The sequence below is a fragment of the Carica papaya genome, chromosome 6, assembly GCF_054855325.1.
Source record: "Carica papaya isolate Zhongbai chromosome 6, ASM5485532v1, whole genome shotgun sequence".
Lineage (NCBI taxonomy): Eukaryota > Viridiplantae > Streptophyta > Magnoliopsida > Brassicales > Caricaceae > Carica > Carica papaya.
In genome coordinates this window covers 27136796-27161079 of record NC_142314.1, presented here as the reverse complement: position 1 = coordinate 27161079, position 24284 = coordinate 27136796, and the positions used below count along the sequence as shown (strand labels likewise).

General features: G+C 33.9%; 2 protein-coding genes and 1 long non-coding RNA gene across 7 annotated transcripts in view; all 3 read right to left on the bottom strand.

Moving 5' to 3' along the window:
* DPE1 (disproportionating enzyme) overlaps positions 1-3160 on the bottom strand; it is a 39215-nt gene extending 36055 nt beyond the window's left edge. Inside the window, exons 1-2 of one of the 2 annotated variants that reach the window (XM_088222332.1) lie at positions 2720-3160; positions 1291-1341 (exon numbers count right to left, since the gene is read on the bottom strand). In XM_088222332.1, coding sequence (XP_088078458.1) covers positions 1291-1341; positions 2720-3067 — 399 coding nt within the window. In that variant the 5' untranslated portion in view covers positions 3068-3160. The remainder of the gene's footprint in view (positions 1-1290; positions 1342-2719) is intronic. The other variant, XM_088222331.1, reaches the window with a different exon arrangement.
* A 5353-nt stretch (positions 3161-8513) lies between these two features.
* On the bottom strand, positions 8514-9467 carry SEP2 (stress enhanced protein 2). The gene is made up of 2 exons (XM_022031757.2): positions 9136-9467; positions 8514-9047 (listed from the first exon to the last, which is right to left on the bottom strand). Exons 1-2 carry the CDS (start codon positions 9409-9411, stop codon positions 8787-8789), a joined length of 537 nt encoding a protein of 178 aa, XP_021887449.1. The 5' UTR covers positions 9412-9467; the 3' UTR covers positions 8514-8786.
* A 13121-nt stretch (positions 9468-22588) lies between these two features.
* Positions 22589-23670, bottom strand: LOC110806819 (uncharacterized). 4 transcript variants are annotated; one of them, XR_002538365.2, is made up of 4 exons: positions 23576-23670; positions 23361-23447; positions 23182-23213; positions 22589-22880 (listed from the first exon to the last, which is right to left on the bottom strand). It is a non-coding gene; the product is annotated as an uncharacterized LOC110806819 (long non-coding RNA). The 4 variants fall into 4 exon arrangements; XR_015821596.1 differs by having other exon boundaries at positions 23361-23442; positions 23576-23651; XR_015821597.1 differs by having other exon boundaries at positions 23573-23644.
* Positions 23671-24284: the final 614 nt, after the last annotated feature.

Below are 24284 nucleotides of genomic sequence, written 5' to 3'. Positions count from 1 at the left end.
TAGACTGGCTGTATCCCCCTTAGCTCTTATATGTACTATTCTAATATTCCTTTTCGAGAAAAGAGGTACTAATAATCTTAACACTACTAAAATTATAGTAATGCTCCTAAGTATTATCATAATTTATAATAACATGCTTCTAAATAATCCAATAATTGTTGATTTAAAATTAATATAATTTGTAATACATTTAGCAATCTAAGATAAAGCCATTCTACATCAATGACACTCATTAACATAAAGGTCTTTATAATGGCAAAGAAAAGGGAGCCAGAAAGCCAATAGCAATCTTGGCTGCTAAACAAGTTGGACATTTCAGATTACTATTATCTTTTGTCTAATCAGAGGCGGCAAACGTTAGCAACTTCTGGTTGTAACCTTTTTTAGTGTTATCATTGGAACCCGCGAGAAGTGGCACAAGTTGGTCACATGTGGTTCCCCTTTCTTTGTAACAATCAAACTCTATTATCTAAAGTACCAATAGAGAGTAAGATGTTATATCATTCTACTATTAGTACGAGATCTGTCAGCACATTCTATCAATAAGAGCTAAGAGTTACATCATCCTTCTGAAAAGAAAGAGCAAAAAAAAAACAATAAAAATAAAACAAAAACAAAAAATGTATAACAAGGTGCAAATAACATTCAACGTCTACTCTTACGCCTGTAAGTCTAAAGTCTTTTGGTTCTTGGGATGGTCCTTCATTAGATTCTTTTGTGGCCTTTATTTCATCTAAGCAATTTAACTTCACATAAAATGGGGATTTAAGTGGATTAGTGTCTACTTCTTTTCCTTAGCAAATACAGTACAGCATCTCAAGAACAATATGAAAATCTAATTTGTCAGATGTGACAATTTGAAAAATTCTAATATTAGATTATTTCTTTTTCATGCCTAAGTTCCTTAACTGCCATTTTCCATCATGTAAAATGCTTTTAGGTACTTTTCCACATATCTTCTCTCCTAGCTTTCTTGACTGCGATGGAAAGTCCAAAAACAATATTTTAAAAGCTTGATTTCGTTATAAATGGATAATTAAAAATCTGTAAGAGCAACATGCTGTAAATACACAAAATAGTATTTAGATCATCTACTTGAACTGGCTAGTTATTAGGAGTTAGTGAAACTCTATCTGTCTATCCTCATTACTGATGTTTGGAAGAAAAGAAATATGTTTACCTACTGATTTCAGCACTATAACACTGAAACATTTCTAGAGTTGCTCCAAATTATCTTTACAAAGATAGTATGAAAATTGTTTTCTATTAAAAAAAATAAAACCTTCTTACCTTGCCCGAGTAGGGTGATCCCCCTTCATCTGGAGGAACAAGAGGAAGAACCTGCATACAAGCATACAAAATCAAACTCATCAGAAGCATAAAATAGACATTAGATGAAATGGAGGATCATTACTTTCAGCAATTGAAGGAAAGAAAATATACACCAATGCTGTAATCAATAGAATAATTGAACTAAAGAAAATGTATAACAATGCTGTAAACAATAGAATAATTGAACTAACAGAAATAGATATTTTTGTTAGATAAAAACTAACAGAAATAGATAATGGAAGCAAGAAACAAACATCACAAAAAATATGAGCAGCCACAAGTATTATGTAACGTATTTCATTGGAAAAACATGCATATTAAAGAGTGATAAAAGCAGAAAATACTAATGAACAAACATCTGAAGATATGGTCTGGAAACCAAATGAGAAAAAGAAAGTTTAGGCATATGATATCTCTAGCTATCTAATTCATGACAATAATCTAGAAGTGAACCAACGAAACCAAATCCTTCATTTAGAATTTGCAATCTTCAGGAGAAAATTGAAGTTTCTTCTGCTTTTACTTTCCTGCAATTATTATCACACTAAAAATTGACTATTTTATACAGTTGGAATGAGGAAGAGTCAACTTCAAATACAAACTTCCCCTAAGGGAAAAGAGAATGAATCTACTGTTAGTAATAGGAATTGAGAATGAATTTTAATGAAAAATTTAGGAGCCAGACCTTCTTTGGACTACCGTAAATGTTGGTTTGGTTAGTTATTATTTTATTATGTTAGTAGTATTATTTACTTTTGGAAAAGTAATAATTATCCCTTAATCTGGACCTTGTAATAATTACTCCTCTACTTTAAATTGTAAAAGTTAATCTCCCATACTTTTTATTTCTTGCAGTACCCTTCTCTCTTAATTTTTCCCATTTATGTTAAAATAAGTAAGGCATATAAAATCTTTTTGATATGTATTAAGCAAAAATATATTTTTACACCCAATAATTTTTTTCTTTTTTCAAATTTTTAATTCTCTCTTCCTGTATGGAACACATCCAAATCATCTACATTCTGTTTCCATTTAAAATTTTTCAACCAAAAATGAAATTGTGTGATACAAGAATTACTAAATAAATGTTAAAAAGTAACTTTGTTTTACTAATAATTAAACAAATCACATTTATCATTCTTCTTTTCGTTAATATGAATTGAATTAATAATTAAATAGTAGAAAGTAAATATCAGAATTTAAGTATATAATTACGCAATTGAGTACTAAAGAATTCCTTTACCTGTATAAATAAATAAATTTACATCATTCTTGTTCGTATATGTAAGATTTTGACGGCAATGAGCACCTCCAACTGATTTTATTCCCAAAAGTAATATGCAAGCGAATTGAAATTTCACAAAGCAAAGAGGAAAAAGAAAAAGACCTGCCAAACAGAGCATCCAGCCAAATGGAGCCAATCAATGAAGCGAAAGGCCTCATCACCGAGATCTCCAATGCCGAAGCGTCCACGAAACGACGTCGGGTGAAGCAGAATTCCAGCTCTTCTCCGATCGACTGGATCAGGTTTTGGCAGAAACTGGTCGTACTCAATGGGCAAGTCCTGGCCAACGCAAGGCAGAGAAGTAGAAATGGCGTTGGCTTTGAACCGGAGATTGAAGGTCTGAGCTGTAATTTTGGGATTGAAGAGAGTGAATGCGAATGGAGTGGGCGGAGATGACAGATAATGAAGTTTGGGAGAGGGGAAGATTGAAAGAGAGCCAAGAATCGCCATTAATTATCACGAACAGATAAAGGGGATAGTATGAGGATTGCACACTTGCAGAGAGCGACTGATTGAATTGGAAATGGGGAGTGTTTAAGTTTTTATCTAACTGTGGTGACGTACATGATCATCAATGACTCACGTGAGAAAATTAATAAAGTAGTGCTAAAAGTTCACCAATTATTACATTTTGATTGTTTATATTTTGCTTTATAATATAATTTTTAATTTTTTTATTATAAGTAATTAGTTTTTATTTTTAATATAAACTAAAAATAATTAAAATATATGATTAATATCATATATATTCTTTATTTTTAGTAATTTAGTTAACTAAAAATGTAATATCCAGCACCGAAAATCGGTTCGGGATTTCCTTTTTATTATAAAGAATTATATAAATAATTAACTCGATTTATTTTAAGTTAGTTTTATTGAAATTTAAAAAAATAAATAAATTAGGGACGAAATTGAAAACAAATTTAAAAAATAGGTCAGATTTTGAATTCGAGAGTATTTTTAAAAAAAAATTTAAAAACACGGAGTTAAAATACAAAAAAAAAAGTTTGGCCACATAGGACAACCCAATCAGCAGTCCCGGCGAACCAAAACACACTGCATGGCAACCCCCTAGCATCAGCACCACACAGAAAGCCATGCGAGCGATCCACATGCCCAGCGATCCGACAGCCCAGATTTAATCTCGTAAGCGTGAACCATTCAAATGTGTTCTCTCTTTAAACGCGATCAAACAGTCAGATTTAATCCAATTGTGTGGACCAGATTCATTATTCGAATATGATAGATCCAACGGACGAGGGACGGTCACGCATACCCGAATGGACGACCCAGATTGACATGGGATGAGTATTTAAACATCGCGTCGCAGGAGAACCTAACCCTAGCCACTTATCCCTTGTTGGAGAAGAAGAACTAAACACCAGAGAATGAGACCGATTCCTGGCCACCGCGGCACTAGAGCCACCGTCAACTGCCAAAAAAGGTAAAATTTTTCTATTCATGTTCGAAATTCAATTCTAAGTCTCCCTATGGCTATATCGGAGCAAAAGAGACAACGAGTGAGCCGAAAGCTGCGGGCAAAGTCCGACGAAGTCGCTGAGGCTAAAATCCTAAACCCTCTCCCATGACCACCTTTTCGATTTTCGTTTCACACAATTTTTTGATCATTGTATTTACTGTCCTTTTTTATACAGATTAGCCGAAGAAGAAATCCCAGCCGCAAAGGAAAATCGGCAGAGCTAGTAGGTTCGGTTTCTTTTGATTTTCTTGCCAACCAAGACCCCTTAACATATTTTTTCGTAGGAATACATGTAAAACCTTTTAAAATTGACTAAAATCGGCCAAAACTGGCCAGGCCGAGGTGAACCACTGCCATGGGCACCGAAGCCGGTGATGTTACCGTGCCGGAACCCTAAAATTGGCCGGAAAGGATTTTCAACACTGATTTTAGATTTTTGAGGTATTTTTAGGTATATAACAAGTATTTTTATTCTCGTAGAAAAAGTTTAGGAAACTCAAGACCTGTTAGGATGCGTAGTAGATAGTACGATATTTCGAAATACCGATTCGGGTAAGGATCCCTTACTTTATTATATGTTACAGTAAATTGAAAATTAATAAACGATAATTGTGTGTTTTCTGAAAATTAAAAAAATCTCAAAAATAATTACAGATCACTAGTGAAGCCGGAACTAGTTAGTTCATATTTGTTCTGATTCCCTATTTATTTTTCTATACTGCTTAAATGGCTTACTATTATATTGTGCGTATTACATTGATAGTTTTTATGGTCTTCTCGATTATTTGGTTCATTTGGTTCCTCATACATTGTTTATTTGGTTATTTGGTTACTTGGTTATTCGATTATGTTACACTATATCGCTTGTTTAAATGTCGTTTAAATTAATCGATGAATATAAAATGAGACGTTGGTATGCTTTGATGGTTGTTTGGATGATAAGAATCTAAATAAATGAAAGCTCACTGAGCATCTTGAAAAATGATGGACGAACCTAGTATATAAAAAATCCTACCGTAGACATTACCTTAGTCGAATAAGGCTGAAAAGTCTCATACCAGAAGAGTTTTAGGAGCTATGGTTCACCTTCATATCAAACGGGGTATCGAGGTGATGGTGTTTTTGGCGTCCATTATCAGACGGGGTATAGAGACGACCGAGTTAATTGTCAAATCTTGATACTGGATCTACGAGTAGAGGGATATCCCTATGGATCTTTAGGGGTTCTAGTAAGTAGGTTAAAATGAAAAATTACTGATCTTATTCACGAAAATAAAACGTCACTTGGTTATTTGTCTTCATAGGTTGATTTCAAAAAAACTTATAACGGTAAGTATGAAATAAAACGTTTTAGAGTTAAATATATTTACTTAAATCAAGGGCTTCATTAGTTTTTTTTATTATTTTTACTAACTTTCGATTTTCCGTATCAGTTATTAGTGTGATATTCTTACTGGGTTAGTATAGTTCACCCTTTTATTAATCATTTCAGAATAAAAAAATCAAGATCTAGATTTCGATCAGTAAGAGGGTTGTGAGTAATTCACCTCCCGGACTCTCTTCAAGTGTTAGTGAAGGTTAATCCCTAGAATATCTATTTATTTATTTTTAATTACTGTTTGTTTTTTTTATAAACAAGTGTAGAAGAGACATTTTCGTAACATCATTAGACATTTTAATTTATTATGTAAGGAATGTAAACTCTGATATTATTGTTTGCTTCCGCATTAAAAATAACAGATTCATTTCTTTTAAGGTTTCGAACTTTTTACAAAAAATTATATTCTAATCTTTTTAAAGCATCCAAAAAATGTCTAACTACTTTAAAAAATAAAAAATTTAATTGATTTTTTTGAACATTTTCTTTAGAAAATATAAGTAAATGTAAGAGTAGTTTTATGAATTCTTATAATATTTACTGATCTTTTTTACTAAAAGTCACGTATCCTTTATATATCATTTTTAGTTTTCATTCACCGTAATTTTATATAATTTAAACAGTATCCAATAATTGGTTTTTTAAAATGAGTATTAGTTTATTAATATTAGAGTATATAAATTTATATACACAATAAAAATTTTCTCCAAGAATCTAAAATCAAATCAATCCCGTTAACTTATTATATTATCAATTACACTAATAATTTATCCCGGTATTTATAAATTGTGTTTAAAATAAAATGTGTATTACTATTATTCATCACAATCTCATTGTTCTTGCATTTATGGAACGTTTATCATTTTTAATCAACTAATGGTAGAAGTCCTTCTATAATATTATCATAAAATATTTAATAAGAACATATCTAAAATAGACTATGATAATTCTAGTTCGTTTATATTTAGTTAATAATAATTTCTCATTCATTGCTAATAATTATTTAATTATATAACACTATAACTATTTATCATATAATCATGTTTACATTCAATTATTATATACATTTTTATATAAATTCAATAAATATAATAAGATTATAATGAGTTATTACTGATTATAAACACCAAAAATTGTAATGTTATCTCAATTCTATATAATGTTTCATTTATGGTCTACTAAATTCCAATTCGTTACATTCAATAAAGCAAAAATGTATTTATATTTTTTGTCATTCATAAATATTTCAAATTCTAATTTATTCCCACTATTTTATTTAATAAAAAATTATTTTCTCAAAATTACATTTCCTTGTTTATTAGCATGGTGAAAGTTGTTTTTTTTTAGGCATTGAATAAAGAAACTTTCAAGTTACTAAAATTAAATTATTAATTCATATGAGTATGATAAGCACCTTTAAAGTTTTATTTCTAGGCATAGTCCCAAAACTCGATTGACAAAAATATGCAACATTTTGGATTAATAACGTGACAAGATTTGACTTAATCTCTTGAAAACTCTATTTAATAAGTGAACTATATTATAATACACTAAATCAGGAAGTGTTTATTTATCCAAACAATTAAATAGTGTCATGTATTATCATATTGATGCTAAGTCGAACACATCATTTTATATGTGTTGAGATAAAATTATTTACTTAAGATGTTACTCAATAAGTGAGTATTTTAAAATATCACCACAATATTAATTAAGTACTAATAGAACAAAAAATTTTATTCATATAAAATTATATTAGTGTAAAAAAATAATTCATATTCATAAAAAATTATATTATCTACGTTATCGTGATAAATTGTCATAATTAGACGCTAGTAAGCCCTTGTTATAATTTAATATTGCGATCTCTTAAGAAAGTATCTTAGTTAATTTTATTTATGAATTTTTTATATCTTATGTTGGCAAACATTAGGATGTGAATGATTCTATACAACTCAAGAAAGGATTTGAAGCCCACAAATCTCTATGTTGAAAGTGGGTGGTCCGAAATTAATTATTAAATCATTAAGATTGCATTTCATTTGTTTGTTCCATTAAAAAAAATATATTTAATTGTAAAAAGTTATATTAATTAATTTGACAAATCGCAAATTAATTTAATTGTATTAAATTAATATGTTAAAAGATCATTATATTCTCATAATTATTTGATGACTTAAATCATTATTGCATATGAAACTTTACCCTCACTATTAAATAGGCAATAAGATGTTATTAAAATACTTTCAACTAGTCATTTAGATGATTAATTCATCATAATTAATCAATAAAATCAAAAGAACAAAACAAATACTTAGCAACATGTTGCAACAATATTTATCCGTATCCAAGATTTGAACAATATAAAATTTATAAGTCAACCACTAAATTATCAAAGTTACATTTGGTTTTCGAAGAAGAAAATGTTCTTGATGTCGGATCTAAGGGACATGAAACATGTTCTCGTTTGCTAGTAAATTGAATAATTCATATAAGAATTCACATAAAATCTCCAAAAGATTCTTGGAAAAAATTTTCAATAAAAGGTTTTCCAAGAATTTAAGAATGTCCTCTAGATTGTTTTAAGATACCATTAGAGAAAGCTCAATCTTCCTTTATCCCAAAACAAATGAATATCTCTCGTTTGACTAGATCAAACAAGCACAAGCCTTAATCTGAGGTGATAGAAACTAAATTTTCCCTACAAAATCCATCCATAAGATGTGAAATACATTGAGAAAAACTAGAATAAAAATCAAGTGACAATTTAGAATTTCTTTTCTAGAGAAACCCTAGATCAATTTCTACTTCATGTAGTTTTTCTCAATATGATTCATAACTAAGAGAGTTCTTCTCAATATAATCCACCGATACATGCTACTACAAGGCGTACATTCTTTCACTTACATTATCAAATCATCCCATCTTCAGTATAATATTCTTACCATAAACTACAATAGAAATTTAATTTAATAGTCACAATCTGGAGACTCAAAAGAATGAATTTCCAGTTGGAAAAGCTTCCTCTCAAACATGGATGAACACAAACGATGATCTTCCTCTTAAGATAAATTGAATTTAAGGAAAAAGGATTTCAATATTTTTCTAATTAGTTACAATATTCACACCCCCTGCAAACCTTCCCTTATGAAACACCCCCTACAAGTTATTCTTCAATCTCTAATCCTCTACTAATTAGTTCTACGAGAAAGATAGACGAAACTTCCATATACCCATGTGTAAATTATATCCTCTGTATAGAAATTAATATATATTTATGTATATATGTATTATTATATATGTATGGTGCTTCAGAAGTCATCGGACCAATCACTTTCGTAGAACAACCCATCGACTATCTGATCGATGAGCGAATCAATAAATGTATTGCAACCGACAGTGAAAATTCGACTAACCCTGCTTCGAGCGCTCGACAACCATGCAAAAATGGCAGCAATCATCATGGCTCCCAATCCTACTCCTGCTGCTTCAGTAATCCCTTCCAAATCCATCTTCCGGAATATCGAGTTCCCCGTCACCACCTCGGTTGCCACAGTCACCGCAAACACTATCTGCACACCATTACATATCCATCTATTAATCAATCACACACACGGATTTTATAGAGGAATTTTAAAGAAGAAGATGAAACAGAGGTACCATGGCGAGGCGACCAGAGATTATCTCAATATCTTGACTCTTCTTGGAGCTCTCGATATACTCAGATAAGGTTTCGAAGAACGGCGACGTATTATCCTGGTTAGCCTCCCTTGGCGTCTTCACCAGTCCGGCCCGATCAGAGGCGAAGGATCTCAAGGTGCATAACCGAGGCTGCAAAACGATCTTCTCCGGCGGCGATTGTCGGGCGAGAGCCGGTGGCTTGGGAGAAGGCAGGTTACAGCGAAAGTTACAGCGAATGGCACGTGCCAATGCCATGGATAGGAGGAGGATAAAAAAAGAGAAGAGCGTGGGATTGAAGAAGTAAGTGTCGGGGTGCGTGTAGGAATAGGATGGGATTGGTGCTGGGTGGCGGCCATTGGAGCAACGTGGCAAAGCTTGAGATGGTAACGTGGTTTTCAGCAAATGGAATTACGTGTGGAAATGAAATCAATTAGGTCTTTAACGACATCAGCCTGTCTCTTTCGCTTCAAAACTGGTTTTCCTCCGGTTTAACGGTGACCACTTGAAACGGTGACGTATAAGACAACGCAGAAGCTGGACTCCTATCGGGGCTTCTAGGGTTGGGAATTTTCTTTGTATTCATTTTCAAAGAGTTATGTATTTTTTTTTTCCTCAATTGTTCTTTTAACCACGGAAAACATCACGTCTTATATTTAGAAATAATTGTTTTTAATATTAAAAAAAATATCAGTTAGTTTCGAAAAAGTTAATAAAACTTATAGTTATTATAAATGATTTATAATTTATATCATTTCTAAGCAAATGATCAAGTAAATTAAATAGAAAAAAATAAAAATTTAATTTTAAATTAATATTGATATTAATACTAATATAATTTCTGTCTTTATATTTTTAAAAAACAAAAAAAAAATCTTAGTTTTTGATGTTATTAAATATAAGTATTAAAATTATTAATAAATAATTTTAAAAATTCTTTTAATATTTTAACGGAAGAAAAATTATGTACATAAATTTTTGTATTATATAAATTGTAAAGTAATGATGGAAGTCTCCTCTAAGAAGAGTAATAATAGATAAATCAATAGGAATTCTTGAAAGTATTAAACTTCTTACCTTATTATTCTTGAAGTGTAGATGTGAAAAGATCCACCACACATGAATAGATCTTTCAATTCCTAAAATTCTCAGTTTACAAATTTTAGATGTTTTATTAATACATCAACAAACACATAGAACCTAATATTGGCATTCCAACAATTCCCTTCCTATGATTACTTCAATTAAATATTTACTTATTTTCACACAACTTAATTCCTCAAATTTCATAAATATAAGTGCACTCTCATATTAAATACACTATTAACTCAACATATTATGTAGAAACTCGAAACTTTAAAGGAAATGAATTTATAATTTAAATGCAGAAGCGATTAATAAAATTAGGGTTTGCATTCTTTATACAATAATTTTTAATGCTCAATAGGGTTACCAGAATATTCCTGCTAAAAGAAAAATGGTAATTAAGAAAATAAAAAGAAGAGCGAATAAACAAGCCTGCTAGGATAACCTTCACTAACACTTAAATGGAGTTCGAGTAATGAACTACTTACAACCCTCTTGCTGATCGGGATCTGGATCTTGATTTTCTTGATCAGAAATGATTAATGAAATAGTGAGTTACATTAACGCAGTAAGAATATCACACTAATAACATATACGAAAAACTGAAGATTAGTAAAAATCATAAAATAACTAATAGAGTCCTTAATTTAAGTAAATTCATTCAATATAAAGAAAACCGTTTATTACGTACTTACCGTAACGATTTTTCCAAAAACAACCTATGAAGACTCATATTCATATCATTTTTTATTTTCATACATAAGAGAACAAGAAACGATAATTTTTCTTTCTTACCTACTTGCTGGTACCCCTAGTGATCCATAGGGATGTCCCCCTACTCTGAACCTAATATCTAATTTAAACAATTAACTGGTCGTTCCCATACCCTGTCCGGTAATTGACGCTAAACATTCCATTGTCTCGATACCCTGTTCGGTATGAGCTTGAACTATATCTTCCAAACTTTTCCAGTAAGGAACTTTTCAGTCTCGTTTGACTAAGATAATGTTCACAGTAGGGTTTCCTCTGTACCGAGCCCGTCCGCCCTTTCCTTGGGTACCCAATAAGTCTTTCACATAAATATTCCCATTAACAAAATAACCAACTATGCACATCAATATCTCATATTACAATTACATATTAATTAAACTATATTCATGCTGACAGTATATAACTGAATAAATAAGATAAATTGATAAGGTTATAGAAAATATAATTTAAGAACATGCACCATATAATAATAAGCAAATAGGGCAGTACATAAAAATAAATGGAAAATTGAGACAATCATGGTGTAAGTGGTTCCAGCTTCACTAATAACCAGTAATTATTTTTAGGGTTCTCTAATTTTTCATAAAAATATGAAATTATACATCGTTGAGGCTCAATTTACTGTAACAGAGAATAGAGTGAGGGATCCTTATCTGGATCGATTTTTCAAGACGTCACACTGTTTATTACGTCTCCCAATGGGTACTGAATTTCCTGAATTTTTTCTGTAAAAATCCAAAACACTCATCACATACCTAAAAATACCCAGAAAAATTCACCATCGGTGTCCAAAACTCTTTTCAGCCAATTTTCGGGTTCTAGCAAGGCATTGCCACCACCGTGCTTTGGCACCGGCTTTGCCGGCCACAGTAGTGGTTCGGCTCGATCTGGCCGATTTTGGCCAATTTTGGTCGATTTTGCATGTATCCCTGTAGAAAAACACGTTATGGGGTCTTGGTTGGCCAAAAAATCACAAAAATCGAACCTACCAGTGGGGGGACCTTCGGGTATGACGGCTCCATCAGTCCTCCTTCACGGTTGAGATTCTTTCTTTAGTTAACCTACACAAAAAAGAACGGTAAACACAATAACCGAACAATCGAATTAAATAAAAAGTGGGAAGGGGCTCATCAGAGGGATTTTTGGGTTTTAGTCGTGGCGACTCCGCCAGGCTTTGCCTGCGGTTTTTCAACTCACCTGTCATCCCTCTTACTCCGATTTGGCCACAAAGATGCTCGGAATCGAATTCCAAATGCGTAGGGGGAAGTTTTTTTTTTTTTTTACGGTCGTCAATGACTCTGGTGCGGTGGCGGTCGGCAGTCGGCCTCCTTCTCCTGACCTGGGTCTTATTCTCCGACAGGGGATGGCAACTAGGGTTCGAGTTTTCATGCGAGGTGAAGTATTTATACAGATCCCGCGTCGATATGAGTTGTTATTACGATTGATCTCGTCCGTTTGATTGCACCTAAGGAAAAAATGAATTCGAGCCGTTCACGTGCGGGGGATCGATCCTGGATCATCCAATCGTTGGGCACGTGAATCGCCAGCGTGGCCTCCCACGTGGCACCGACGTCAACATGTCTTCCTATACGACATGCTCTGGTTCGTCGGGGTTACTGACTGGGTTGTGTTGTGTGGCCATATTTTTTCTTTTTGTATTTTTATCCCTATTTCTAATTTTTCTTTCAAAAACATATTCGAACTCAAATTTTTATACTTTTTTTTCCAAAGTTATTTTTGATTACATCTTTAACCTATTTTTAAAAAAAAAAATTAACAAAATTAAATTAAATTAATTTATAAATAATATTTTTATTTATTTTTAAATTGTCAAAAATGATCCCGAACTAATTTTTGGGCAAATTTCTAAGTCTGAGTATTACAACTCTCCCCCTTTTAAAATGAAATTTGGTCCCTCAAATTTGTCACCCTCTTACTTAGTCAAACAATTGGAGATATTAGACTTTAGAGTTCGATTGTAGCTTCCATGTGGCCTCTTTCTCTGTGTGATTCTGCCATAAGACCTTAACGAATGAAATTTCTATATTGCGAGGTACTCTGCTTTTTTGGTGTACAATGCCCACTGGTACCCCTCATAGGATAGATCCTCTTAAAGTGAAGAGGGCTCGTGGAGCAAGATATGTGAGGGGTCCGGGTTGTATTTGCATAACATGGATACGTAGAACATATTATGAACCCTAGATAGCTCTAGAGATAGTGTCAGTTTGTAGGTGACCTCATACCAATCCGATCTAATGTCTCAAATGGCCTGATGAACTGAAGATTTAATTTCTCTCTCTTACCAAACCTACTGATTCCCTTGAAATGAGTGACATTAAGAAATATTTGATCACCTTTCTCAAATTACAAATACATCATCTGAGTGTCTTCATAACTTTTTTATATACTCTGAGTTGTTTGGATGTTTTTCCTAATCTTAACTATCTTGGTTGTAGTCTCCTCCACAAGATGTAAGCCGAATAATTTTCTATCACCCAGTTCTTCTCAACAGATCAGCGATCTGCATGGGCGGCCATATAATGCCTCATACGGACCCATGCCGATACTTGCCTAGTAGCTGTTATTGTAGGCAAACTCTATCAGAGGTAGGTGATCATCCTAATGGCCATAGAAGTCTAAAACACAAGCTAGGAGTATATCCTCTAGTGTGCAAATTATTATGTCTAATTGTCCATCAGTTTTAGGATAGAATATGGTACTAAAGGAAAGTTTCATTCCCATGACTTACCGAAAACTAGACCAAAATCGAGAAGTGAACCTAAGGTCTCTATCAAATACTACTGACACTAAAACTCCATGTAATTTGACTATCTCCCAGACGTACGTTTGTGCTACCTTGTCCAAATGGTCAGTTATCTTGATAAACAAGAAGTGAAAAGACTTGGTGAGCTGGTCGATAATTATCCAAATGACATCATATTCTGAGTGTGTCTTAGGCAACCCTATCAGCATGGCGAACCTTGAGCTATGAGCCTCTATTACGATGTCCTTATTCAGTTCACTGTTACCTAGAACACACTCCTTGTCCTGAAATATGAGCAACTCATCGATAGAGACTCAAAATTTTGAATTTACTCCTTGTTCTACATGCTTTCTGAGAGATGCTATGATGGAATCAGTGAATTGAGCTTCTTTTATTCTCTGGATCAATTCGGGTTGGACAGTCAGGTGGGCTAAGCATGTAACTCTTTTCAAGTCTTAAAGTTGTATTTGTTGTACGGCCCCTATTACCCTACATTCAAAAACCATTAGGTGAGTTAACATACCTACATTTTTTCTGCTGAGTGCATCGGCTACCACATTACCCTTACCCGGACGATACAAAATATTACAATTATAGTCATTAAGAAGCTCTATTCAATGCCTCTGATGCATGTGTAGATCTTTCTGAGCGAATATATTCTTCAAACTTTTATCATCAGTATAAATCTCAAAAGTCTCTCTATACAGGTATTGGGGCTACGTCTTCAAGGTGTGGATAATGACATCAAGTTATAAGTCGTGGGTGAGAAAATTTTTTTATGACTCTTCAGCTGCCTCGACCCATAAACTATGATCTTGCCGTACTGCATCAGAACACAACCCAATTCCAAGTAGGATGCATCACTATAAATTGTATATCCACCTGTCCCACTCGGTAAAGCCAACACAGGTGCAGTAGTAAACCACTTCTTGAGTTTTGTAAAACTTCTTTTGCAGTCCTCGTTTCATTCAAGCTTAATGTTCTTCTTTATGAGATGGGTCAAAGAAACGGCTCGGCTAGAAAATCTTTCCACAAACCTGCAGTAATAACCTGTCATTCTTTTTTTTGTCCATCGGCAGTTAGGATAGTTCATCAAGAAACACATCTGGTAAATCTCGAACTGCTGGAATCTCTTGAATGCAAACTTTTTTCTTATGCTTGTCTAATGTAGAGAAGACAACCAAGTTAAAGCACTATATAGCATGAAAATTGTCATGAGGAAATAATATTTAAAATTTTAATTAACTTGTAAATGGTTCTTCATTAGGAGGGTTAAATACAAGTTTCTTGTAGAAATAATCTACGGTGGTGTGGTACGCCACTAACTAGTTCATTTCTAGGATTACATCCAAGTATCCCATATCAATCTCTATCAAGTTCACACTCAATTTTCTATCTACTAAGTAACACCCAACTAAAATTTTATTTTTTATTAATAAATATAAATTTTTAACTATTAAATTTATTTTATTATATTTTGTTTTATTTAATTTAATAAAAAATTGGGTAAATTGATAAAGGATTAAATTGAAAATAATTTTGGGAAAAATGGGTAAAAATTTGGATTATGAATGTATTTTTGATAGAAAAATCGAAAACCAGATGTCAAAATACAATTTAAAAAAATTGCACCACGTCAGACGCCCAGTCAGTAACCCCGACTAACCAGGACGCACCAAGTGGTAGAGGCACTGACGCGGGAGGCCACGTGGGGGGAGCCAAGTGGGCGATCCTCGTGCGCGCGATTGAACAGCTGAGGTCCATTCTCGCGCGCACGGACGTCTCAAATTGAATCGCGATGAACGGCATAGATTCACTCCCTATTTAATCGCGATCGGACGGTTCAGATAAAAAATGATGGACGGCCCAGATCCAAAGCGGATGGGTATAAATAACTCCATCTACACCCAAACCCTAACCCTAGCTGCCAGAACCCCTCGCTAGAGAAGACAACCCAGCCACCGGGGAGCTGACCGCCGCCATCGCTGCCACACCAGAACCCTTTCCGAGCACCAAAAAAGGTAAAAAAAATTTTTTTTTGCACGAAATCCAATTTTAAACCCACCCATGGCCAAATCAGAGTGAAAAAAAAAAGTCAATTGGCTGAAAAATACCACCGAAGCCAGGCGGTGGCGCCGTGGGAAATTTCAGAAACCACCTCCGATGAGGCCCTTCTCGATTCCCATTTCGTATAATTTTTTCACCATTGTGATCACCATTTTCTTCTTTACAGGTTGACTGATTAGCGTGTGTGCTCGCAGAAATTGATGTAAAATCGACCGAATTCAACTAAAAATTGCTGACCGGAGGTGAACCGGCGCCGCAGGCGGCAGCACCATCGCTGGAGCCACCATGCCAAATTTTTGAAATTGGCCGAGTAGGCCCTAGGACTGATTTTTGGGTTTATTTGGGACATTTGTAGGTACCATAAGCGTATTTCAGTTCCCGAAGAAAAATTCAGGGAACCCAGGGATCGCCCGTAGGCGCAGTAAACCATTTAGCTTTTCAGTATCAAATCAAGTAAGGACCCCTCACCCTAATTCTTATCATAGATTTGAAGTTTGAATAAATAATAATACAGTCTTTTGTACAAATTAAATAGATGTACATAATTATTTACAGATTGCTAATGGAGCCCGAACCGGACATTGTCCTCTGTTGATTTCTGTTTATTTATTTTACAATCTAAAAGGATAATGATATCTGTTTTATCTATTTTATGGTTTGAATGCATGTATTACTGCCTTACTTGACCACTGTTTGATTTTGAGATTTAAGATATGATTGCATTACCGGATACATGTTCATTTGTTAATGTGATTATATTTGATTTGGTAAGGGAGACTAAGGGAAAACAGGAAATGGGTGTAATCAAATAAATATATAAGATGACAGCCTCATTAGATATCATTGGAGATGGTGAACGGACCGGTTTCATAGAGAACCCTATTGTGAATGTTGTTTCATACCGGACGGGGTATAGAGACTTGGTAATTTGGTGCTCATACTGGACGGGGGATGGGGACGACCCGCTTCACCCTCATACCGGACAGGGTATTGAGGTTTAATGTCTTAGTGCTCATACCGGACGGGATATGGGGATGGCCCTGTAATTGAGATTGTTAAGGGAAAGGGTTCACGTATAGTAGGAACACCCCTATGGATCCCGACGGATACTAGTAGGCTGGTGAAATGAGAAATAGTTATGATTTAGTTTATTGTTAATAAATATGAATTTATGACACACTCTATGTTATTGATTGTGCATGAAGCTATAATCTGTATGATATTATTGTTTCTATAGGTTGTTTTCATAAATTTCACAATGGTAAGTGAACGGTAAATGATTTTATAATTGATAAACGAATTTGCTAAATTTAGTGCTCCATTAGTTGTTTTGATTTTCTACCGACCTTTTCTTCTGTGCTGGTGACGTAGTGTGATATCGTTACTGGGCTAGTGTAGCTCATCCCTTATCTAAACATTTCAGATCAAGAGGACCTGGTTCTAGAGCCAAGAAGATTGCGAGTAGATGCTATATACTTTCTATTTTCCATTACTTTTTGTATTTCTCGTGTTCCTTTCAGAGAATTCATTCTGTAATATTTGTTTAGTACTTTAAGTTATTGTGTAAGGGATGTAAATCTTAATCTTTTATTTCGTTTTCGTACTTAAATTATTATATATTTCATTTTCGATTTCTGGGGTCGTTACATGCGATGTTTATGACACAAGCTTTGTATATAACCTCCCAAATAGTGTTCTACTTTCAGGAGTATACACAAACAACACATAGTCAAGTCTTTCCGATGATACATTTTAGTTCGTGTAAAAGTATGTGAGACAAACGAATGTAAAGTACTAGTATTAATCGAAACATATGTAAGGTGATTACAGATAGTGTATGTACCTTCTATCACATTCGGGTTAGCTTCAGTATCCTACTGAGTGAGATTATAAGCTCTGCCCTAGATAGAAGGTCTGGCCGAGTTCTGATTTCGCATGAACTCTCTCGCATAGTGTTGGGCACGCCTACATATGCATCAGGTATGGTTGAGGCAATAGTAGGGTCGGTCTCCATGATCCTTCATACAGTTCTGGCAAGTCCTACTACATCTTGTTATCGGAGGTTGAGGAGGAGCCTGAGTCAGTGGTCTAGTTTCTTATTTTTCTGGACCGGTGCAGTACGTACTGGTCTGCAGTGTGAAATCGGAGGTTTAGGATTTTCCACTACTGGAGAAAAGATATGAAGGTTCATCTCTACTAACTGTGCCTTAGCTAGAACGGTTGAGTAGATACTGAGCTTAAATACGTACAGCTGCTGTCTGATCTCATAATGGAGGCCTTACTCAAACTTCCTTACCTTTCTGCCTTCATCTATCATGCTCTCAGGGGAATACCAGCCAAACTCTAGGAACCTTTGGGCATGCTCCGACACAGTTATATTACCCTGAACTAGGTGTGCAAACTCCATTTCTTTCAAATGTCATGGGTGTTTTAGGAGGTATTCTGCATTAAAAGTCATTAGGAACTATTCCCAAGTGAATAGAACGGGCAGGTGGCCTGCTTGAGCTGCTACCAACAACTTGCCTCTCCCACAAGCATGTAGGTGACAAGTACAACTTTCTCTTTGGGAATCACTCTAAGAGTCGCGAAGGTCTTCTCTATCTTAACTAACCAATACTCGGCCTCTTTAAAAGATGATGCCCCTGAAATGGTAGATGAGTTTACTCTTTTGTCCCATTCAATGTAGTCTGGGTCCATCATTGGTGGAATTGGGTCCTATGAAAAAGGGACTGGATTGTTCTAGGGATGGACCGGGTAGCCCTATAGTGGTGTCGGATGATATAGTGGAGGCACTGAATTATATTATGGTGGTACCCGATGATGCGATAAAGCATCAGATTGTACTGTCGTGGTGCTGGATGATACAGTGGAGGAGCAGGGTTGTACTGGGGTGGCTCCGGATCTTCCCAATGTAAGGGTGGTTCAAACTATGGCAGTAGGGGAGGGTCAGACAGCTCTCTCCTTTCCTCCCGTGCTTGCTAGGCAGAGATGAATCTCTCCAGCATCTCTAAGAGTTAGTCAACATCTTCTTGAAGTGAACCATCCCGAGTTGCTCAATTTAGTGAGGGTCTTCCTCTCCTCATATTCTTGTATCTGCATTTCACAAGGAATGATTGAGCAATAGTTTGTTTTTTGGTATTTTTAAGTCTTTGTGTAAGTAATGATTTCGAAGAACGCAGCTCTGATACTAACTGTAGAGATCTAGAACCTTAAAAGAAATGAATTTATAATTTAAATATGGAAGCAATTAATAAAGTTAGGGTTTACATTTCTTATATAATAATTTAGAATGCCCAATAGAAATATGGGAATGTCCCTACTAAAGACAAACGATAATTAAGAAAATAAAAAGAAGAGCGAATAAATAACCTCTTAGGACAACCTTCACTAACACTTGAAGGGAGTCCGGGTGGTGAACTACTCACAACCCTTTTATTGATCGAAATCTGGATCTCGATTTTTTTGATCTGAAATGGCTAATGATCAGGATCTGAATCGGGATCGGGATCCGTAATCACATATACGAAAAATTGAAGATTGATAAAAATCATAAAACAACTAATAGAGCCCTTAATTTGAGTAAATTCAGTCAACATAAAGAAAACTGTTTATTTCGTAACCGTTAATTTGAGTAAATTCAGTCAATATAAAGAAAATTGTTTATTCCGTACTTACCGTAACGAATTTTCCAAAAACAACATATAAAGACTCATATTCATACTACTTTTTATTTTCACACATAAGAGAACAAGAGACGATAACTTTTCTTTCTTACTTACTTATTGGTACCCCTAGGGATCCATAGGGATGTCCCCCTACTCGTGAACCTAATATCTAATTTAAACAATTAATCAGTTGTCCCCGTACCCTATCCGGTAATGGACGCTAAATATTCCATCGCCTCGATACCCCGTCCGGTATGAGCTTAAATCTTATCTCTCAAACCTTCCCGATAAGGGACTTTTCAGTCTTTTTTTACTGAGGTAACGTTCACAGTAGGGTTCCCTCTGTACCGAGCTCGTCCACCCTTTTCCTGGGTACCCAATAAATCTTTCACATAAAAATTTCCATCAACAAAATAACCAACCGCGCACACCAATATCTCATATTATATTTACAGATAAATTAAACTATATCTATGTTGACGGTATGTAACCGAATAAACCAGATAAATTGATAAGACTATAGAAAATATAATTTAAGAATATGCACCATATAATAACAAACAAATAGGGCAGTACAGAAAAATAAACAGAAAATTAGAACAATCATGAATTAACCGATTCTACCTCTACTAGTGACTTATAATTATTTTTAGAGTTATCTAATTTTTTATAAAAATATGAAATTATACATTGTTGAGCCTCAATTTACCGTAACTGAGAATAGAGTGAGGAATCCTTACTCGGATTGGTATTTCGAGACGTTGCGTTGTCTACTATACCTCCTAACGTGTACCAAGTTTACTAAATTTTTTATTGTAAAAATTTAAAACACTTGTCACATCCTAAAAATATCCCAAAAATCCTAAATTAGCGGCGGTGCCGCTGTGGTTTGACGTCGGCTCCGCTGCCCATGGCGGTGATTGCCTCAGCCTAATCAGTTTTGGCCGATTTTGGTATGTTTTGCTCAGTTTTGCACGTATCCTTGTAGAAAAACACGTTAGGGGGTCTCGATTGGGCGAAAAATCGCAAAAATCGAACCTACCAGTGGAAAAGACCTCCAAGTACGGCGGCTCCACCGGTCCTCCTTTGTGGCTGAGATTCTTTCTTCAGCTAACATGCACAGAAAAGGATAGTGAACACAATGATTGAAAAATCGTGTGAAATTGGAAGCGGGAAGGGACTCATTGGAGGAATTTTTGAGTTTTGACCCTTGCGGCTTCGTTGAGCTTTTTTCATAATTTTTCGGCTCACATGCCGTCCCTCTTACTTCAATTTAGCAATAGGAATGCTTGAAATTGATTTTTGAGTGGGTAGGGAGAATTGTTTACCTTTTTTGGCGGCCAGCGGTGGCTCCGGTGCAGCGACGGTTGGCGGTTGGCAGTCGGCCTCCTTCTCCAATGCCTGATTCTTCTTCTTCGGCAGTGGCTGGTGGCTAGGGTTTGAGTTCCTGTGCGATGTAAAGTATTTATACCCATCCCTCGTCGATTTGGGCTGTTCATCGCAATTCATCTCATCCGTCCGATTATGTTTAAGGAGAAAACGAATTTGAACCGTTAATCACGATTGATCTCGTCCGTCTGATCGTGCCTAACTAGGGAATAAATCCGAGTCGTTCACGCGCGGGGATCAATCCTGGATCGTTCGATTACTGGGCACGCAGATCGCCCGATTGGCCTCCTGCGTGGCACCGACGTCAATGTATCTTATCACATGACGTGCTCCGATTCGTCGGGGTTGTTGACTGGGCCATCTTACGTGGTCGATTTTTTTTTTTTCACTTTGACCCTATGTTTCTATTTTTTCTTTCAGAAACATCATTCGAACTCAAATTTTTATCCATTTTTTTCAAAATTATTTTCGATTACATCCCTAACCTATATTTTTTCAATAATTTAACAAAATTAAATTAAATTAATTTATAAATAATATTTTTGTTTATTTTTAAATTATCAAAATTGATTTCAAGCAAATTTTCGAGTCCAGGTATTACATATTACTTTAGGCAATCTTATTTTAACTATCAAAATTAGTATTTTTTAATATTGGAAGTCCTTATCTTCTCTCACACTACACCTAAACATAAATTCTCATTGCGACATATCCTTCATAAGAAGTTGTTAGAGTGCATTGTACAAACATTTCATTTTGTATTTCTACAATACATGTTATGTGGGCTATAGGAAATAGATATATTACAACATATGCTCTTAAAACGTTCATTAGGAAGACTCATGTAATATGTCTCTCCATGGGACATCAAGTTAATGAATCTACTGTCATTTATAGTTATAAAGTAAGTTATCTTTTTTCTATTGAATCAACAAAATAAATAAAAGTTTGATGACAAATTTGCAAGAAATCTTTGTTATGTTACTATTTTGATGAATTATCTCTATTATTGATGAAATCAACACATGCATCCTCTATATTGTACTCTAAGAGGCTAAGAAAGATATAAGCTTTCAAACATTATATGTGTTTTTCCAATAAATCGAGATCGATACTTCCTCTATATTGTACTCTAAGAGGCTAAATCCTCTATGCTTCTCTCTTCACTTCGTATGCTTCTGAATCGTTTCAAATTTCAAGAGTTTTTGGGGATATTTTGTTCCATATAAAATTTCTAAAGTTTTTTTAAAAAACTAATATATATGATGGACTTCACTCATCTTCTGGCTTTTAATCCAGCAGTGAGCTCTCATTTGTCCTTTACTGCTTTAGTTACTTTATGAACCATGTTGACCTTAAATGGTTATGTATAAAGCTAAGCCAAAATTATCTAGCTCATAGTCTCTTTAATAGGCGCTCTCCTATTATGCTTATTAGGCCACATATTACCTATGCAAATTTACTCATAAAATAATTTATCTTACTTTTTTTATAAAAAAAAAATAAAGTCGACTAGAAGGTTAAAAGAAATTGAAGGGTAAAAAAAATAAATAATTAGATAAAATACACTTAATTTTTTATTAAATTACATCACAATATATTAAGAATCTATACATTTATCATATATTAACTCTGTAATATAGAAAAAAAAAACATAAAATAATCATTAAATTAAAAATTATTAGTTGATAAGTAAATAAAATTCACCTTATTCTCATCATTCATACTTTAGTTTATTACAACAAAGCATTAAATCTAAAAAATATATATATATATTATTACGAAGCACTCAAGTCCAAAATTCAAATTATTAATTGAAAAAAGCAAGAAATTAATTACAAAAATGAAATAAAGTAAAGTTTAGAAGTAATTCGGCTGCATCAGGCGGTCTGAGGAGGTGGACCATGAGGCGGCTTGGGTCGTGATGGACCCTCGACTTGACCCTCGGCGGCCAGTATCTGGATTCCTCTATCTTCTACTTCTTCCTACACACAAATCATTAATAAAATATTAGACAAATCAAAATTAACTCTAATACCATATAAAATTTAAATTTTGATATAAAATTATATGCTATTAGAGAGTTATCAAATAATTATATTTACTAATATAGATTTTCATACATTTTAATCTGAGATTTACTTTTCTTAATATATTATATATGCAAGTTTGATAAGACACCGACAAAGAGTAATGAGCAAGAGATTAGCAATCTTGTAACTTTATCAATCACAATCTGCTAATTCATTTATTATAATTATATATATATATATATAAAACACGTACCTCTACAGATGACTCTTCTAGCTTGGTTCCTTCTGCATGTAATTAATTTAATTTAGAAAAAAGAAAAAAAAAATTAAGATAAGATTGAAAGAAAAAACAAAAAAATGGAAAAGAAAATCAGTAAGTAGAAGAGAAGAGAAGAGAAGAGAAGAGAAGAGAAGAGAAGAGGAAGAGGAGACCGGTTTCGTGTCTGGAGGATGAACAAGCTTCCATAATGGAGAAAAATCCAATCTTTACATACTGAACCACTTTCTTTATCATCTTCTCTAGAAACCCAAGTTGAATTATTTGAAGAGAAAGTGGAGAAATGTACATATATATACATATATATATATATATATATATATGTGTGTGTGTGTATAACTAATTTTCAATTCGTGGGAAATCGTACCACCTGTTGTTTCAACTTTCAAGAGCTGCTTCCATGTGCCTGGTTTTACTTAACCTTTTTCTTTTTCTAAATATTCGATTAATTATTTTTACAAGAGTTTTATATATGCACTTTATAAATTATGTACGCAGATTAATTAAGACATTGTATGGAGATCTAATCACTCAATTTCTACTCATTACAAAAAGTGGTATAATTTGGTTCACCGTATGGGCCCACGTGATTTTTATTATTTTTATTTTTCTTCTTTAAAAATTCGTATTTTAAATTATTGGTTTGACATCTTCTGGATCTCATATATTTTAATAACGTAGTATAATTTGTCGCAAACGTAAAAAGTCAACTTTGACTACCAAAAACTACATTTATTATATACTGCTAATAATTCCCACCGATTATTTTCGCCAGGCTATCCTCTCCATTTGGTCGCCTGTGCTTTCTCCACGTACGAATTTATAATTTGGGGGTAAAATATATTTAAAAATTAAATAATCGCATATTTCATCTAACAGTAAATTTCAAAGGTTAATTTTTTTTTATCTCCTAAATGACATATTTAGTAAAGAGGCTTTGTATCGTACACTGTCTATCAGCCTAATCCGTCTATTGAAGAATTTGATTTTATATATTATGGGTTAAAATCTTTGGCCTTTCTATAGACTTGTTTAAGAAAGAAAATGTTTATCCTACAATTGGGAAAGTAATTAAAGTT

What these genes read in the sequence shown, in the direction of transcription:
- SEP2 (XM_022031757.2), bottom strand. Translation starts at nt 9,411, where the DNA reads ATGGCATTGGCACGTGCCATTCGCTGTAACTTTCGCTGTAACCTGCCT. An exon ending in TCTCTGGTCGCCTCGCCATG is followed by an intron (nt 9,048 to 9,135) that starts GTACCTCTGTTT and finishes AATGGTGTGCAG; the next exon opens with ATAGTGTTTGCGGTGACTGT.